Source organism: Pelobates fuscus, chromosome 12 (genome assembly GCF_036172605.1).
Source record: "Pelobates fuscus isolate aPelFus1 chromosome 12, aPelFus1.pri, whole genome shotgun sequence".
NCBI classification, from domain to species: Eukaryota; Metazoa; Chordata; class Amphibia; order Anura; family Pelobatidae; genus Pelobates; species Pelobates fuscus.
The window spans coordinates 72,984,948-73,006,099 of record NC_086328.1 but is presented as its reverse complement, the minus strand read 5'-3'; the positions used below and the strand labels follow the sequence as shown (position 1 = coordinate 73,006,099).

The 21,152-nt window shown below is 40.9% G+C and overlaps 1 protein-coding gene across 2 annotated transcripts; it reads right to left on the bottom strand.

Annotated features, from left to right (window-relative positions):
* Positions 1-6,428: 6,428 nt before the first annotated feature.
* Positions 6,429-20,909, bottom strand: RCE1 (Ras converting CAAX endopeptidase 1). Of its 2 annotated transcripts, none has more exons than XM_063437369.1 (8): positions 20,710-20,909; positions 18,642-18,744; positions 10,125-10,208; positions 9,959-10,037; positions 9,495-9,662; positions 8,762-8,833; positions 8,562-8,624; positions 6,429-7,111 (listed from the first exon to the last, which is right to left on the bottom strand). In XM_063437369.1, exons 1-8 carry the CDS (start codon positions 20,829-20,831, stop codon positions 6,876-6,878), a joined length of 927 nt encoding a protein of 308 aa, XP_063293439.1. In that variant the 5' UTR covers positions 20,832-20,909; the 3' UTR covers positions 6,429-6,875. The 2 variants fall into 2 exon arrangements, with proteins under 2 accessions (XP_063293439.1, XP_063293440.1); XM_063437370.1 differs by having other exon boundaries at positions 18,642-18,659; positions 20,710-20,820.
* Between the last annotated feature and the right edge of the window lie 243 nt (positions 20,910-21,152).

Sequence of the window (21,152 nt, the reverse complement as noted above, 5' to 3'; positions counted from 1 at the left end):
CTACCTACCAGCAGGGGGACTGTCTAATATTTTAAACAGTCCCCCTGCTGGCAGATCCATAGCCAGCTATAGGGGGCCATGTGATCGCTCTTTGAGAGCGATCACATGGCCCCCGGGGGCCTCATTTGCCGGAGGGGGGCTGCCTGGGCTCTCAGACAGCCCCCCAGAAGAGGATCGCGGCGGAGGTGAGTACACCTCTGCTCCTGGGGCTGCAAGCCGTTACGGCGTTCTATGCCGCCGCAACGGCTTTAAAGCCCTTTAAAGCCGCGACGGCATAGAACGCCGTAACGGCGTTAAGGGGTTAAGTAAAATGTTGGCCAGTGTTTATGACTACTAAAAAATACTGGACATATTGAATACCCTGGGTTGTCTACTTTTCAAAAACATATGGTTTGATGGGGATAAATTACATTGGCCGGCTTCAAAAATGTCCCAAGTAGGACACGGGTGCATGATGACCAGCTGAGAAAATTCCAAGTTGGAAAACAGGAATGCGCACCCTCCAAATACGGTCTTTTAGCCCCCATAGAACCCAACACACCTATACATGGATGGTATCACTATACTCAGGAGATGTTGCTGATCATATATTGGTGTGTTCTTTGGCAGTAACACTTAAAGTTCTCAGTACATGTATTCTTAAATTGTGTGTCAAAAAAAAATTCACCAATTATCTATTAATGGTATCTTTAGAAAGACCATTTAATGGCGAGTACAACGGTATACAATATGTGTGGGTACAGTAAATGAGTAAGGGAAATGTTACAGCTAAACACAAATACAGCAGAAATGTAAAAAGAGCCCTGGTCCTGAACGGTAAGAAAATTGAAAAATGGACTGGTCACTAAGGGGTTACATATATATATAAAAAAATCAGACAAATATATATACACACACACACACATACCTATGTATGTGTGTATAGATAGGTCTAGGATTATATATGTGTATATGTTTAATCTTCATTATTCCTTTTTCTGCTTTGGTGCCTATAGTAGATCTTTAAATGTAAATAGAGGCGAAAAAATAAATAAATAAAAATAAGTGATCTGTAAAAATTTCCAGATTGCCTATAGTGACTTTAAGGCATTTCACATTAAGATTTAATTTGTGAAAAACAGAGTCTAATAAATAACTTAGTATTTCACCCTCTGATTTCTCCACCATAGTTTTTCCTTCATCGGTCTGCCCCTATAAGTGTGCTCGCTGTCTGTAATGGATTTGCTCAGTTAGCTTTCTGCAGGGAGAGGCTATCAACCCTGGCAGTCAAGTGTGGGAGTGTGTGGCATGCACCTCTTGTGGGGGACAAACTACTGCTCCCTTGCAGAACTGCCATTGAAATTTCCAGCCTTCACGCTGACTGGTGCCGGGAGCAATTAATGAGGCCTGCACCCACCAGAGGTGCAGATCATGTTTACTGCCGCAGCCTCTTCATTTATACAAACATTCTGTCACACGTGATCATTATTTATAGAGATAAGGGTTTGTGGTTTTTCTCTTAAATGGGGGCTCAACACTGCAACCCAATTCTCTCTGCTGACTTCGTTGTATTGCTGCGATTATGCATGGAGGCTGCAGAACAGACACACATTACTTATGCTATGTCTGATAGGATTTTTCAATTGCATGTTTGTAAAAACGTAAAACATAGCTTTAGATATCAAGAATTACACACATTCAAATAGAAGTAAAATGTAAAACAAACTTGAGATAACATTTTTATTTCACAAAAACTGACAAAAATAACATTTTAGCAATCAACATTTACAGACATTCTCTCTCATTTCTAATAAACACCTGCATCTCCCCTGCCCCCCAAACAGAATGTATTTATTGTTATACATTATTTTGCAATTTGGTTTCTACTTTGTAATGAGAAACCTGCTTGTTTTGAAAATCTATAAATATTAGCTTCCAAAATATATTATAGATCTTTTCTTCTGTATATACCAATTCTCAGCAGCATTCCAGTGTAGGCAATAAGCACCAAAAGATTTAAAAAAACTTTTTTTTTTTTTTTTTAAACAGTCTTCGTGTAAACGGTTTCAGTTTTACCCATACTCCATCTAAATAACAAGTTTAATTTTAAACTACGCATTACTTTATTCTGCATAACCAGTCAAAATGCCCCTTGGGAAAGATGTTACGATATTCAACATTTTCAATGACCGTTATCCTTTAATCTCTATGTACCATCTCTTAATAGGACTTTTGGAAAATGAGCATTAGCTGTGATAAGAGACAGTTTGACCCAAAGTGCATAACGATGGCTGTCAGGGCAAGTGGTAAAAGTAGCAAAGTGATAAAAAAATAAAATTAAAATTAAAATATATATCCCCCAAAACACAAATTAAGTACATTAATAAAAAGGGAATGATACAGTATATTATGCCACAAATATGAAAATATAGTTCAATTAGTTATCCTTTTAAGATGTAAAACACTGAGCTGAAATGCCCTATAGACATGCTACTCATTTGCTTTTTCACTTCTCAAAGTATCCCAAAGAATTCAAGGGAAAGAAATAAGTTTAACTCTACACACCTTAAATTATGCTATTGGAAATAACTAGAATGCGGTATCGAAAGTTAGGTTATATACAATATTACAATATAAAACTAACTAATTGCATTTAGTAGACATACCAGTGTATGACATGACAATTTGTATCTCCTCTACTGTACCAGAAAAGGTTCTATTTCAGGATTAGAATTTTCCAAAGTTAAATAAATTTATTTAAAGAATTAAGAAACAAAATACCTGATTTAAACTTAAAAGTATACAGTAGTATTAACAAACTAACAGAATTAACAAGTTAACTTTGTGCACATAGGGTATATGTTAAACAATTTGACAGAATAATGAATACAGAACACAGCACAGGAAACAAAGTTGTTATTTGCTATATACTCATGTAGAGAATTAGCAATTGCAGAGATTTATAGGGTTTCTATTTCTGTTTGCGTATTGCTATCATGTGCCTAACAGAATAATACCTGAAATTACAACTGAGGGATTTTCTCCAAATTGTAGTCGGGAAGCAGAAGAATTCACCGTCTGCTTATAAGAAAGAGGGGTAAAAAAAAATCCCTGAAACATGGTAGAATATACATGTGGAATGCAGACATTTACAAATTAAAAGGGACACTATAGTCACCTGAACAACTTTAGCTTAATGAAGCAGTTTTGGTGTAAAGAACATGCCCCTGCAGGCTCACTGCTCAATCCTCTGCCATTTAGGAGTTAAATCCCTTTGTTTATGAACCCTAGTCACACCTCCCTGCATGTGACTTGCACAGCCTTCCATAAACACTTCCTGTAAAGAGAGCCCTATTTAGGCTTTTATTGCAAGTTCTGTTTAATTAAGATGTTCTTTTCCCCTGCTATGCAAATAGCTTGCTAGACCCCGCAAGAGCCCCCTGTATGTGATTAAAGTTCAATTTAGAGATTGAGATACAATTGTTTAATGTAAATTACATCGGTTTGAAAGTGAAACCAGTTTTTTTTTCATGCAGGCTCTGTCAATCATAGCCAGGGAAGGTGTGGCTAGGGCTGCATAAACAGAAACTAAGTGATTTAACTCCTAAATGACAGTGAATTGAGCAGTGAAATTGCAGGGGAATGATCTATACACTAAAACTGCTTTATTTAGCTAAAGTAATTTAGGTGACTATAGTGTTCCTTTAAGTTGTCTCAAATTTTCCAACGGACTGATTCATCTCCCTGATGTCTGAGGACAGTTTTCAAAATTCATTATATATTGTTTTATGCGGTGTCGTGTTTTGTTTTTTGTGTTCCTTGAATTTCACATTTTTATCTGACTGATGTCACAACAGCAGTCAAGTTAGGTTGAAAAGCAAGACCAAACCAAAGCGACCAAAGCGAGACCAAACCTAGCTGCTAAACCAGATTAAAAATAAGGACATTCCTCAAAAATATCAATATACAGCACTAAAATAGAGTTTCATTAATGGCAGAGAGAGACTGCTGCTCTTTAAGTAGATCCCATCTATATAGTGGATGGAAGGAGTCCTGGACTCCTAATAGTTTATTAGTTCTTAACCTACTGTATACGGGTGATGAGGTTGGGCTGGACAATATTAGATATGCTGAACACCGCCCCCAACAAACATACTGTTACGAATGGTCTAACCATGGGTGAAAATGTGAGTAGCTGCTGCTATTTCCATTAAGAATATTAACCATCATACGTTTGTCTACAGTTAGAGGAAACTCCCACCCACCTATTTTTAAGCTTTGTATCTGCTAGCTGTTTGCATAGCTAAAGGGCCATTTTTACTTATTTGGTTAATTATTTTGGAATTATTTCCTGAGCTATTGAGGGCTAATTTGGGAGCATTTGAAATAATTTGATGTAAATAAATTCAGAAGTTAGTTTACATAGTTCACAGGCAAGTAAATGTCCCCTCATCCCCCCTCTGCAAATACTAAATAAATAATTGTATTTATAGTGGCAAATGAGAGGATGTTTCAAACAGTACAATGTTTTTTTATCGTTACATAGCAACACAATAGCTAAAACAAAGTGTACACATTTCTGCCCACCTAAAGGGACACTATAGTTACCCAGACCACTTCATCTGAATGTCTGGATACAGTACCCCTCCCCTTTTTTTACCCTGCAATGTAAAACATTGCCTTTAATTTTATTTTTTAAAACGGCAGTGTTTACATTGCAGGGTTAAGTACACCTCTTGCAGCTGTCAATACGACCGTCACTAGAGGCGATTCCACAGTGACAGACTGACACAGTAAAAAAAAATGTGCATTAAATCCCCAATGCTCCTCCATGAGGAGCATTGGAGCCTTAAATTTAACAGTGGTGAGAGACTGAGAGCTAAGCTGCACCGAGGGAGCCTTGGTGCTGATGAAATGCAATAAACTTTGTTTTAAACGTTTACTGCACAGGCCTTAAACGACACGTAAAGCTAGTGTGTTGTGAATACTGAATAATAGAAAGAATAGAGAGAATGTGTCAGGTTGCTGTTGGTTAATGGGGGGTAACCCCTAGGTAGAAACAAACAGAGCCAGAAAGGGAATAGATAGATCGAAACATTTCACCTTCAAGCTCCAATTTCAAAGCTTGAAGGTGAAGTGTTTCGATCTATCCATTCCCTTTCTGGCTTTGTTTGTTCTCTTCTCTTAGTGTGTTGTGATGTAACAAAAGTCATGTGAGTGCTCTCATTTGCAATTGTGTGTGGGCTAAAGAACACAGAGGCAGAGAAACGAAGGTGAGATACTCGAGTGTTGGGCTTTGGCAAATTAGAGATAGAATATATATATATTCTCTCTCAAAAGTCAGAGGTTAGCAGTAATAACTCCAGGTGTACCTGTTTTTCTTGCAGGCTATATTAGGATTTGATGCTTACATTCAAATTCTGAGTATCTGTTTATTTAAACTTCACTATAGAACCAGAGATTGTGTAATAGACATGCTATTGTAAACATACAAATCACCCTAGAGTAGAAAAGTCATGAGGTCAACATCATAACCAACATATGTCCAGAACAGGTCCAGCTTTATTTAGATGGAAAAGCTCCTGCTAAATAATTCATGAAGGGTTTCAAAATATGACCAACCATAGCAAATGTACATTGAGGAGATGATTAGTAATTTAAACACGTGAGTGTATATTTACATACACAAACACGTATTTACGGTAATTTTTTTAAAATAATTTTCTTGAGCAATGTTAGAGTATTTGTTTGTCCGGTATAAGAGTTTTGTTCAAGGTACAACTAGAGAATCAGGATTTTTCACTAGTCCAAGTTGAATATAAGATTCAAGCTTCTAGATGTTGCCATTATTTCTCAATAAAATTAACAAACTTGGTATATATTAAATAAGTGTAGACATATTTCACTTAGTTTAGTAACAAAGCACTCCACCTAAAATCAGACCAGATAATATACTGTACCAAAATAGCCATTCAATGCTTTCTTAATTCTCAAAATGCCAATTTCTAGACTACTCAGTGTAATCCTACAGTACCAAACAACTAATTATCAAGCATGTGACCCTCTGTGGATCCAGATCAAACACAAACAGCGGTCCACATTACTTGTTCAAGTAAAATGTTAGCACTCTACAAAAATAGAAATATAAAAAGCTGCCTTAGGTTTTTGTGCGCTCGCATTATTCTTGTGATCGAAAAGCTCGGGTAAAATACAAAGTATATTGCTTAAAGATTATGAGCTTTTCAATTAAGAAGAAAAAATATTTTATATATTGTATAGGCATATTACATGGAGTGTCTGTAACAATGTTCATTTAGCATGTATAAACAAAATCATGCTGTCATGTAGACATTAAATGTGTGGAGAACAGAACATGCATTTTGAGCTTTCTGTAGATATCCGAGTGAGAATGTTACACATATTCTGTGCTGAAGAAAATGATCACTGTGTTCACCAAACATGAAAATAATTTAATTCTGGGTCCACACAATATGTACAAAAATAGACAACTATGGAATAAAATTTTGGTTCCAAAAATATACGCGACTTAACTGTGAGGCATGCCCGGCAATACAAACAGCTTGATTTGAAAGAGCAGCAGTACACCCAAAAACTGAGTGCATAGTGAAGATACCAAAAGATATGTTCTCTCTCTACATTGCTGGACAATATTAGAATAGATATTTTCTAAACATTCAGTAGAAAATTCTAGACTTTAAAGAAACTCAATGCACCATCTTTGTCAGTTTGCCCCACCACTCATGGTAAGAGATTCACCAGTGAATCAAAAGAAGTTCATTTAGCTTAATCAAGTCTTGAACACTTTCAGATGGTAAAAATATGTACTTTCTCCCTTCAGTTGTGAGAAGTAATCAAAGCTGCATTTGCTGGTGTTGTCAAGAGCAAATGGAGTGGTATTCTGCAGATCCTTTTTCCAGTAAGTGACAAACTGGAATGTCCCCATACAACACAGGATCAGTCATGGGGTAGAGCATCAGAAAGAAAAGTGCAACCCCAAGAAAATAAAAAATAAGAATGGTTGCACAACGGGGGTGGTCCAGTGCTGAGAAAATAGCAGGAAAGCCAATGTAGTTGCAAAAGGAATGGCATAGGACTGGGCCTATCAGGTGCCCTACAAATAAATAATATATGTAGTTAGAGTAATTAAAAAACAATTACAAATGTGTTAAATGGGTGGAAAATTTACGGCATGCGTACAGATAGGCAACTCAATCCACCCACACGAGGTAGATGCAACATGTATGTTAGGTTACAGTGATGCTTGGCAATGGAATTTCCCCTCTCCCCCTCCAGAAAATATTTTGGACCATACAATTGGTGGATGGAGGTCAAGAAAGTGATAGCCCCCCTTGCCTTAACCAGGGGAGGCACCGCACGGGGCCAAAAACTCCTACAATTTCTGTGAGTGCATTTCTGGAGCGCAGAGTTAACCGTGTCTTTACTGTACTTCACTATATGGTTTATTTTTATCCCTTTACAGATGTTTAGCCGAGTCCCAAAAATTGTGTATATCATATTAAAACAGGATGTTATATAAAAAAAATAAAAATAAAAGTATATGTTCCCTATAAATTGTGCTTCTGTACTTACGGATGGGACATAAGCCAGAATAGAAACAGTGGGTCAACAGGTGGCCACGTTGCAGGTCGGTTCATGGTGGCGCCTATCCTAGAGGTTGCCATGATCTTGCCATTAGAAATTTAGACAAACTGACTCACCAAGAGGCATAACAAATTACTTCCTTGAACTAGTGGGCCAGTGTAGCATAATACTCTTTAGAGCCTTTGTGATGGTTTTCGAATACAAAGAAATGTTCAAGTGTTTTGGTCTTATCTGTGGCAGAGATGTAACGCCAGAGAAACCTTTGGATGTTTAAGCAGTGGAACTTTATTTCCAAAAGCTCTTCACTAAAGTGAGAATTCAAAGGGAGTTTCAAATGTGAAAGGAAACAAGAACAACTTTGGCTTAAATTAAGTGGTTTTTGTGTATAGATCATGCCTCTGAAGTCTAACTGCTTAATTCTCTGCCATTCGTGAGTTAAATCCCTTTTATTTCTGTTTATGTGGCCCTAGCCACACCTCCCCCAGATGTGACTTACACAATGCTTGAAGGAAAATTGTTTAATTTTCAATCATGTGACAGCACATTGTGTTTTCTGTAGAAGTTTTTACCCGTAGCAATGTTAATTACAGATAGGCTCTAGCAGGCTATTAACAGAGCAGGACATACATTATAAAGTACACAAAAGGAAGTTTAAACATTTAATCTCTATTTACAGTAAATCTGTGAAGAGAATGTGTAGATCACATATAGAGGAGGTGTGGCTAGGCATGATCTATACTCTAAAATCCTTCAATTAAGCTAAAGGTTGTTTTTTTTTGGTGCTTATAGTGTCTTTTTAGGGTCAAAATAGCCATACTGGAAAATTTCTCTGATATGCTGTCAGTTCAGTTCTGTGCAAACATTATCACTAAATCCAGATGGCATTGTATGCAAAAGAGTTGTGCCACCACAGCCCATAGAATAAGCCAACGTCTTTTTAATCACTGATATATTCTTACCAGTCCTCAGAAATATAAATGCTGTATATGCCCCAAACACTGCGGTATATGAAAACTGAAAAGCTAAAAGGAAAGAAGAAATACTTGTCAGTTTATATGAATAGAAACTAAGGGGAACAGAAAAAGGGAAATTAAAAAAACGTAAGCAAGAAAAAGTCAAGGTAATTATTGAGCCATTACAAAAACAAAAAACAACACACCAGCTGAAAGAAAGATGCTGATAACTGTTGCCTGACGAAACCGGAGTTGTTCAATCACATGATGGAAATGGGCTGGAAAAAAAAAATAAAAAATTAAAATAAGCAAATTTCAGTTATTGCATAAAACATACATTTATATTTATGGATAATGCACAAGGTCTCCCCTTTATTGTCATTTAGGGCCCCCACCCGTAGCTCATGGGTGGGGGGGGAGGAAGATAGGTTCTCCCTTCCATCCATCCCCCCCGCCTCTCCATTGTCCTTTAGGGCATAGCGAGTAGGGGCATTCAGGAGATTTCTGACGAATGAATGGAAAAAATTCCCATCTGAATTTCAGACAATAGCTCCAGTGTTAAGTGGGCATGCTCGGGAATTTTACAGCGCTATCTAGTGTGGGCAGGTGACTTATCCCACAGGGCCTTCATCTACCCACACAAAGATGGCGGCACCCAGGACCTAGGTCCAGACACAAAATAAAGATGTTAAAAAAAAGGTAATATGAGGGGGCCTAGGGGTATGGTAAAACAAACAAACAAAAAACAACAGATGCAGCCATGACAGTGCAGCTTTAATAAGAGACAAAATGTGTCACTGAGTGCAAACAGGTTCTGAAAAGTAGTAAAAAAGTGGCATGTACATCATTATGCATTCATTTTATGTACACTATAAAATAATATTTGTTACAAAAAACAAAACACCCACACAAAAACAAACTGACTTATACCATACTCACCAATGCCAAAGAAAAGGGGACATGTGAAGATGGCTGGGCCGGAACCAGTACATGGAACTAACATTGGCAGCATGCATGCCCTGAACACCAGCTCCTCAGTTAGAGGAGCAATCACCTGGTTACGAAGCCACAGCATGTCAGTCACGCACAGCATCCAGAATCGAGGATCTATGGTTTAAAAAAAAAAAAAAAAAGTTAATGTTAAAAAGGTGCAGCAAATTTGAGTTTACAAATTTAGCATAGCATTACAGAACAAAACCCATGTATTACTAAATTGTACCGCTGTGACTAGCTCACTGATATCAAATAAAGAGCAGCTTTGATTTCACAGCCCTAAGTGCACTTCTCAGAAAAGACAATGCTTTATGTAACCACTTGTATTTGCACAATACTAGTGGTTACGTATGAGCACCTGCTCTTTAACATCTACATTCAAAAGCATATTTAAACACAAAGGTACTTACCAAAAGCAACTTTTAATCCATCAATAAAATTCCATGGGCAGTCAAATGAGAGTTGGACAAGGGGTCCAAGGAATAATACCTGAAAGCAAAAATGAAAATAAACATTAACTGGTGTTAAATTCCATCTAGATGTTACATTTGATTCAATGACACTTCACAGGCTTACCATTGTTAGTAGTAAGGGTAATACTGTTGCGGTAAGGATTCCCTCAAATCGAAAACCCATGAGAGAAAGTAGTGGTGCATCTGTCTACAAAGAAGAGAAAATTAACCCCTTCAGGACGGAGTCAATAGTACACGTTCTGATCAAAACAAAATGTAAACAAAAACTGGAATTTGCGCTATATGTCTGTTCAACTGGAATTCACCCACACTTATTATATATAATTTTATTCAGGAGAAACAGGACTTTAATTTCCCATGAACTATTCATATATGAATCAAATTTATTATGGAAAAAAATTAAAATAAAAAAAAACACACAACTGAGAAATTGATTTTTTTTTAAACTGTAGTTCCATCTGATATTTTAGCTGTAAATGTCATAATACTGTTAGCTTGTACTACAATAAAATGCACATATTTGTATTCAGCAAAGTCTCACAAGAACATGGTTGTTTTAGAGTTTTTAATCTCGCTCTGTAAATTTAACTTTAAATCATACATAGGAGCTTTTGAAGGGTCTAGAAGGCTATTGACAGAGCAAGAGATAAGAAATTATAAATTAAACAGACTTCAGGAAGTGTTCAAGAAGGCTGCGTCAGTCACATGCAGGGAGGTGTGACTATGGTAGCATAAACAAAGTGATTTAAAGGGACATTATAGGCAGTCAGATCACGTCAGCTCATTGATGTGGTCTGAGTGAACGTCCCAACCCTGCAAAGCTAATTATTGCAGTTTTTAAAATAACCCACCTCTAGTGGGTGTCTACCAGACAGTTAATAGAGAAACTTTTGGTCGTCTGAGGCTGGACGTTCGCACGCTATGCATGAGGAAATCCAGCATCACCCGACACCCCCATAGTAATGGGGGAAGTAATAGTGTGAGCGCAGCCATTGTTGTGCATGTGCATTAATTAGTTCCCCCTGCTGGATGTCATCGGCGAGGTAGGAGTGGAGGGGGTGCTTTGTTTTCCTAGCACTGTAGTTTCCCTTTAATTCCTAACTGGCCGAAAATTGAGCAGTTAGACTTCATTCAGTTAAAGTTGTTTTGGTGCCTATAGTGTCCCTTTAAGGCAAAAGTAGCAAAACCGGAAGCAAAGCGGACTTGGAGAATTCTTTCAGTTTGGCTACTTTGAAATTCACCTTGATTTCTTTACAAGTCACGCTTTAGCAGATAACACTATTGGTAGCACCTACATGACCTAAATTCCATCCAAAAGTAAGAGCACAAGAATATTTAGTAGATTATGTATCTAATGCAAAGTTTTGATAAGGGACCTTCATAAAAGTTCCACTGATGACTGAAACATTGATGTATCCATGTGCTCCACTGCTTGACTTTAGTTAAATGAACACTATAAGGTCAGGAACACAAACATATACCGTATATACTCGAGTATAAGCAGAGTTTTTCAGCACGTTTTTTGTGCTGAAAAACCCCAACTCGGCTTATACTCGAGTCAATTGTCTGTATTATGGCAATTTGCATTGCCATAATACAGACTGGGGGCTGTGGGGGCTGCAGAGAGATGTTACTTACCTTTCCTGCAGCTCCTGTCAGCTCTCTCCTCCTCCGCCGGTCCGTTCAGCTCTACTGTCAGCTCACAGTGTAAATCTCGCGAGAGCCGCGGCTCTCGCGAGATTTACACTGGGAGCTGACCGAGGTGCTGAACGGACCGGCGGAGGAGGAGAGAGCTGACAGGAGCTGCAGGAAAGGCATGTAACATCTCTCTGCAGCCCCCACAGCCCCCTCCTACACAGTGCCCATCCACTGGACCACCAGGGAAGGAGAGCCCCCCTCCCTGGCCAGCTAGCAAGCAGGGAGGGGGGACAAAAAAAATGTATATATCTTAATAATAATAAAAAAATACAAATAAAAAAATAAAATAAAAAAATAATAAAATAATAATTAAAAAATAAAAATGCCCACCCCCACCAAGGCTCTGCATCACACGCTGCATTACACACACACACACACACAGCATTCTCATACACACACACACACACACACACAGCATTCTCATACACACACACACAGCATTCACACACACACACACACAGCATTCACACACACACACACAGCATTCACACACACACACACACACACAGCATTCACACACACACACACACAGCATTCACACACACACACCATTCTCATACACACACACACACACACAGCATTCACACACACACACACACACACACACACACCATTCTCATACACACACACACACACACAGCATTCTCATACACACACACACACACACAGCATTCTCATACACACACACACACACACACACAGCATTCTCATACACACACACACACACACACACAGCATTCTCATACACACACACACACACACACACAGCATTCTCATACACACACACACAGCATTCTCATACACACACACACACACACACACAGCATTCTCATACACACACACACAGCATTCTCATACACACACACACACACACACAGCATTCTCATACACACACACACAGCATTCTCATACACACACACACACAGCATTCTCATACACACACACACAGCATTCTCATACACACACACACACACACACACAGCACTCTCATACACACACACACACACACACACACACACAGCACTCTCATACACACACACACACAGCACTCTCATACACACACACACAGCACTCTCATACACACACACACACAGCACTCTCATACACACACACACAGCACTCTCATACACACACACACACAGCACTCTCATACACACACACACACACACACAGCATTCTCATACACACACACACACACACACAGCATTCTCATACACACACACACACACAGCATTCTCATACACACACACACACACAGCATTCTCATACACACACACACACACACACACAGCACTCTCATACACACACACAGCATTCTCATACACACACACACACACAGCATTCTCATACACACACACACACACAGCATTCTCATACACACACACACACACAGCATTCTCATACACACACACACACACACAGCACTCTCACACACACACACTGCATTCTCACACACACACACACACACACACACACACACACACACACAGCATTCTCATACACACACACACACTGCACTCTCACACACACACACACTGCATTCTCACACACACACACACTGCATTCTCACACACACACACACACTGCATTCTCACACACACACACACTGCATTCTCACACACACACACACTGCATTCTCACACACACACACACACTGCACTCTCACACACACACACACTGCATTCTCACACACACACACACTGCATTCTCACACACACACACACACACACACACACACTGCATTCTCACACACACACACTGCATTCTCACACACACTGCATTCTCACACACACACTGCATTCTCACACACACACACACTGCATTCTCACACACACACACTGCATTCTCACACACACACACACTGCATTCTCACACACACACACACTGCATTCTCACACACACACACACACTGCATTCTCACACACACACACACACTGCATTCTCACACACACTGCATTCTCATACACACACACACACTGCATTCTCATACACACACACACACAGCATTCTCATACACACACACACACACAGCATTCTCATACACACACACACACACAGCACTCTCATACACACACACACACTGCACTCTCACACACACACACACACTGCACTCTCACACACACACACACACTGCACTCTCACACACACACACACTGCACTCTCACACACACACACTGCACTCTCACACACACACACACAGCATTCTCACACACACACACACTGCACTCTCACACACACACACACTGCACTCTCACACACACACACACTGCATTCTCACACACACACACACACTGCATTCTCACACACACACACACACTGCATTCTCACACACACTGCATTCTCACACACACACACACTGCATTCTCACACACACACACACTGCATTCTCACACACACACACACTGCATTCTCACACACACACACACTGCATTCTCACACACACACACACTGCATTCTCACACACACACACACTGCATTCTCACACACACACACACTGCATTCACACACACACACTGCATTCACACACACACACTGCATTCTCACACACACACACTGCATTCTCATACACACACACACACACTGCATTCTCATACACACACACACACTGCATTCTCATACACACACACACACTGCATTCTCATACACACACACACACACTGCATTCTCATACACACACACACACTGCATTCTCATACACACACACACACTGCATTCTCATACACACACACACACACTGCATTCTCATACACACACACACTGCATTCTCATACACACACACACTGCATTCTCATACACACACACACTGCATTCTCATACACACACACACTGCATTCTCATACACACACACACTGCATTCTCATACACACACACACTGCATTCTCATACACACACACACTGCATTCTCACACACACACACACACTGCATTCTCACACACACACACACTGCATTCTCACACACACACACACACTGCATTCTCACACACACACACACACTGCATTCTCACACACACACACACACTGCATTCTCACACACACTGCATTCTCATACACACACACACACTGCATTCTCATACACACACACACACTGCATTCTCATACACACACACACTGCATTCTCATACACACACACACTGCATTCTCACACACACACACACTGCATTCTCACACACACACACACTGCATTCTCACACACACACACACTGCATTCTCACACACACACACACTGCATTCTCACACACACACACACTGCATTCTCACACACACACACACACTGCACTCTCACACACACACACACTGCATTCTCACACACACACACACACTGCATTCTCACACACACACACACACACACACACACACTGCATTCTCACACACACACACTGCATTCTCACACACACTGCATTCTCACACACACACACTGCATTCTCACACACACACACTGCATTCTCACACACACACACACTGCATTCTCACACACACACACTGCATTCTCACACACACACACACTGCATTCTCACACACACACACACTGCATTCTCACACACACACACACACTGCATTCTCACACACACTGCATTCTCATACACACACACACACTGCATTCTCATACACACACACACACAGCATTCTCATACACACACACACACACAGCATTCTCATACACACACACACACACAGCACTCTCATACACACACACACACTGCACTCTCACACACACACACACACTGCACTCTCACACACACACACACACTGCACTCTCACACACACACACACTGCACTCTCACACACACACACTGCACTCTCACACACACACACACAGCATTCTCACACACACACACACTGCACTCTCACACACACACACACTGCACTCTCACACACACACACACTGCATTCTCACACACACACACACTGCATTCTCACACACACACACACACTGCATTCTCACACACACTGCATTCTCACACACACACACACTGCATTCTCACACACACACACACTGCATTCTCACACACACACACACTGCATTCTCACACACACACACACTGCATTCTCACACACACACACACTGCATTCTCACACACACACACACTGCATTCTCACACACACACACACTGCATTCACACACACACACTGCATTCTCACACACACACACTGCATTCTCATACACACACTGCATTCTCATACACACACACACACTGCATTCTCATACACACACACACACTGCATTCTCATACACACACACACACTGCATTCTCATACACACACACACACTGCATTCTCATACACACACACACACTGCATTCTCATACACACACACACACTGCATTCTCATACACACACACACACTGCATTCTCATACACACACACACACTGCATTCTCATACACACACACACACTGCATTCTCATACACACACACACTGCATTCTCATACACACACACACTGCATTCTCATACACACACACACTGCATTCTCATACACACACACACTGCATTCTCATACACACACACACTGCATTCTCATACACACACACACTGCATTCTCATACACACACACACTGCATTCTCACACACACACACACACTGCATTCTCACACACACACACACTGCATTCTCACACACACACACACACTGCATTCTCACACACACACACACACTGCATTCTCACACACACACACACACTGCATTCTCACACACACTGCATTCTCATACACACACACACACTGCATTCTCATACACACACACACACTGCATTCTCATACACACACACACTGCATTCTCATACACACACACACACTGCATTCTCATACACACACACACACTGCATTCTCATACACACACACACTGCATTCTCATACACACACACACTGCATTCTCATACACACACACACTGCATTCTCATACACACACACACTGCATTCTCATACACACACACACTGCATTCTCATACACACACACACTGCATTCTCATACACACACACACTGCATTCTCATACACACACACACTGCATTCTCATACACACACACACTGCATTCTCATACACACACACACTGCATTCTCATACACACACACACTGCATTCTCATACACACACACACTGCATTCTCATACACACACACACTGCATTCTCATACACACACACTGCATTCTCATACACACACACACTGCATTCTCATACACACACACACTGCATTCTCATACACACACACACTGCATTCTCATACACACACACTGCATTCATTATATACACACACTGTAAATAAATATTCAATTAATATAATTTTTTAAGGATCTAATTTTATTTAGAAATTTACCAGCAGCTGCTGCATTTCCCACCCTAGTCTTATACTCGAGTCAATAAGTTTTCCCAGTTTTTTGGGGTAAAATTAGGGGCCTCGGCTTATATTCGGGTCGGCTTATACTCGAGTATATACGGTATTCCTGATCCTATAAAGTATAAAACATCATCATGCCCCACTGGTCTCCCCCAAATATAGTAAATGTGATTGTAGTCACCATCACTGGGGGGCTGAAGATGGACACTTTATGTAGGGCCCCAGATTACTCCTATGATTTAGTCACCCTGTGCTCATTATAGGTACAGGGTGTGTAGTGTATTAGTTTGTTAGTTCTTCTCCCACCCGCCCTTTCCTTGTTGTTTTTCCAGAAGGGAGTTTTCCCATTGTTCCAGAGACCCCTTTCATCTGCTGTATAGTATTATATGTGTTTTAGGAGTTTTCTTGTACTATGGGAGATAATTGCGTTTGCGTGTCTGTGTATATATATGTATATATATATATATAAATAAAAGCTAAAACAGAAGCAAAGATAATTTGTTTATTACACAATAGCTATTGTGCAATGGATTTTGGTGACAGGCAGGTAATTCAATTATGGACTCTTGACCCAATTCTGTCCTAGACACCAAGGAGTGACTTGTATTGTTTTGTTTGATAACCCCCTGTTGTGTTCAATAAAATAAATTCTACTTCACCCCTCACTAAATCTTGGCAAGTGTTTGGGTGAGACAGCTATATTCTTTGCAGGAAAGCTTAATCACTTAACAGGACTTTCAGGGTGGGACACTTCGGAAAAGACCCCAGCCAAGCTACGGCGGCTAGGGGCTGAAGCACTACGAATGTCCCGGTTCTAGCTAGAAAGCAAGCTTGGCGGAGGTACCCAGCTAGAGCACAGTAAAATCTTACCTTTATTGCGCAGTGCTGGTTCTGCCCCATATCTGCCTTCTTGGCTGACATCAGAAGTGATGATCTCAGCCAATCACAATGCTTTCCCATAGGAAAGCAATGGATTGGCGGAGAATGTCAAGTCTGATGATCTCAGCCAAGGAGGCATGCCTGGTGGGCAGAGCTAAACGGCACCCTGGCTAATCAGCATCTCCTCATCAATGAGTCAATGCATCTCTATGAAGAAAGTTCAGTGTCTCCATGCAAAGGGCCCCAGGACACACCTCTAGCAGCCATCTGAGGAGTGACCACTGGAGGTGTCCCAAGGCTGTAATGTAAACACTGTTTTCTAGTGACTATAATATCCCTTAAATTATAAAAGTCTGAATATGTTATGGAAGACCCATGATTGCCCTTCTTTTTGGATGGTAATTGGCTTCAGTAGCATCTAGTCAGGATGATGTGTGTCTGGCCATTGTCTATGCAATATAAATATTCATTGGGAGGAGGCTTGATCGCATGGGGCCAAGACTTAATGCCTTAAAGGTAAGTGGGTTTTCTAAATAGTTAGTAGAGCACTAGTGTATTTGGAACACGTTTGTACTTTAACATTATAGTATTCCTTAAAGCATAAAATTGAAAAATCCCTCTTTAATCAACACTGTGTACTTGCTATGTTAAAATAAAAAAAATGAGTTGCTCTAAAATGCCACCTACATTAGAACAACAGTGTCACACTTACCTTGATACCAGTCAGCTCCTTCCACAAACATAAAAACAGAGGGGACAAGGAGGACACAATCAGTACACTGGTAAACCGCCTCTTTATGACAGCCGGGTGATCCCTTTGTGGATACATTGTAAGAAAACATATTGATTATTACTTTAAAATAAAATTACAGCATTGCCTTAGTTGGTGCTATACATCTATGGGGTTGTCCCACAGTTTGTTTTCTGTCTGCCATTTTTGAACAGTTGGACACAAATCAGCATTCACAGCATGCTTCCTCTTTAGCCAAACGGATAATGCAGACGTGTAGTTTAAGCATTATCAAATTAAATTCCTTCCAGACAGGTCAGAAGGGATAGAATGAAAGTAATGGGGCAGGTTATTTTGAGCCTGGTTGTCCATGAAGGAACATGCATCATTTTACATTTTCTTTTTTAACCAGCAAGCAAACACTTTGAAACAAATATACAAGACAAAATAAAGCAAGAAAAAATATGTAATTAATGTTTATAAACATGGTCAGATTGCATTGATGGGCACACCTCTGAGCTAGGGGTGTTTCTCCAGCCACACCATCTTATCCACCCATCTCAGTTTTAGAACAGTGCACTAATGATAGAAACAGGGCATCACTGTGTGCAGCAAGGAACTCCTGATTCTCTCTGCACTGACCAACACAGCAGGGAAAAAGAAACCCTACACACCGATTAGACTGCCTCTCTCCAACCGTCTAGATCTTCCAACTGCACATGTGACTGTCAGGCATGGCAATGCACTTTTACAGCATTCTTAGGGATAGCACAAATAAATTAGATCAGAGTTGGTGTGAAAAGCATAAAAAGAAGCAGGTAAATATTAAAAATCATATTCACCTGCTTTTTTTTCAGCCTGTGGAGTAAGGTAACTATCATTCAAAGCTATCGAATTAGATAATTCATCAAAATTATGCATGTCTGTCATAGCAAACATTGAAAAAAAAAATGTAATTCCTAAAATTCCATGGAGCCAGCATTTCTCTCTGAGCATCAAAACCCTGGACAAGTGCTACGGAGGCAAGGGCATTTTATTCATACCTCATCCCAAATGAAACCTGCGTTATTAAAGCAGCACTCCCACCACCCCCCTGCAATATTAGTATTTAATAAAGATAAAAGCTTTATGAAATACTCATATTGGCTGTGTTGTAATTTCACTGAAATTCCACCCAGTCAAAAGAGATACTGAAAAAAAGTAGGGGCTACTTTGTCTCTATATTCTTCCTCCTCTTCACTTCTAGACATTGAGACGCAGAGCTATGGTCGTTTAGAAGGGTCAATCCCCCAGCCATCACCAGTGATGTTTGCAGGGAATTGGCTCTGTCTACAAAGGATTACATGATGCTATGGGGCCCTCCATAGACCTCAATGCTGTAATCTCACGCATGCGCAAGAGTACAACAGTGACACGGGCTCCTGGCGCTTATAGACGACTGACTGGAAAAAGACTGCAGTGCCCACGAGGAACAGGTTCAGACAAGACAAACACACCTTTGCCTGAACCCCCCACCGCGATGTCACTGTTGGGGGTGTTTGCAAGTTATGCAAAGTCCCTAGACCAGTCATAGGCAACCTTTGGCACTCCAGATGTTTTGGACTACAACTCCCATGATGCTTTACCAGCATTATAGGTGTAAGAGCATTATGGGGCTGTAGTCCACAACATCTGAAGTGCCGAAGGTTGCCTACCCCTGCCCTAGATAGTGGCAGCAGCAGCTGAAGGCTCCATACCGCCCAGCAGCAGCTGAAGGCTCCATACCGCCCAGCAGCAGCTGAAGGCTCCATACTAGCAGGAGAACGCTTCATACTCCAGGGCAGCACTTTTACCAGGTAACCTGTATATGGACATCTCCACTGCAGTCGTAGCAGCCACAGGTCCCAGTGATGGGAGTTGTAGTCTTTCATTGCTAGATCCCAACTCCCGCAGCCTGCTATATGAATGGGAGTTAGAGTGCCCCTACATGGCCGCATTCCAGCTGCTCAGAGGTACAGCTTTACATGTTACCCGGCCTCATCCTGCCGCCATGTCTGCGCTGTACATTTACCTGGGCAGGTCGTTCCTCCATACGTACAAACTGCCCACGTACGAGCAGGCTAGGGTCAGACAGCAGAGTACGGATACCCCGCACAGCCCGTACCCCGGATCCCCTCCATGATCCCCGGACATGGCTGCCAAGCCTCCCGGCTCTCGCTTCCTGGGAGAACCCGCCGAGAGCCAGCGGCTGCGTTGATTGGCTGCAACATTCTCATTGAAAACGTCCCATTCGCCACGAGTAATGCTCTCACGATCTGATTGGACAGAAACGCCGGCTCGTGATTGGTAGCAGTATTTAGCCCCCTCATAGGTCGGTTGGTTTGACAGATTAAGGAACTCGTTCTAATCTCTAGAGATAATAACGGAGAATGACAGGTGTCCCAAACCAGTTTATCTGATGTATAGTTTAACAGTTAGCAGCAAAACGGATTACGGCAAGAGAGACCGGAAGTG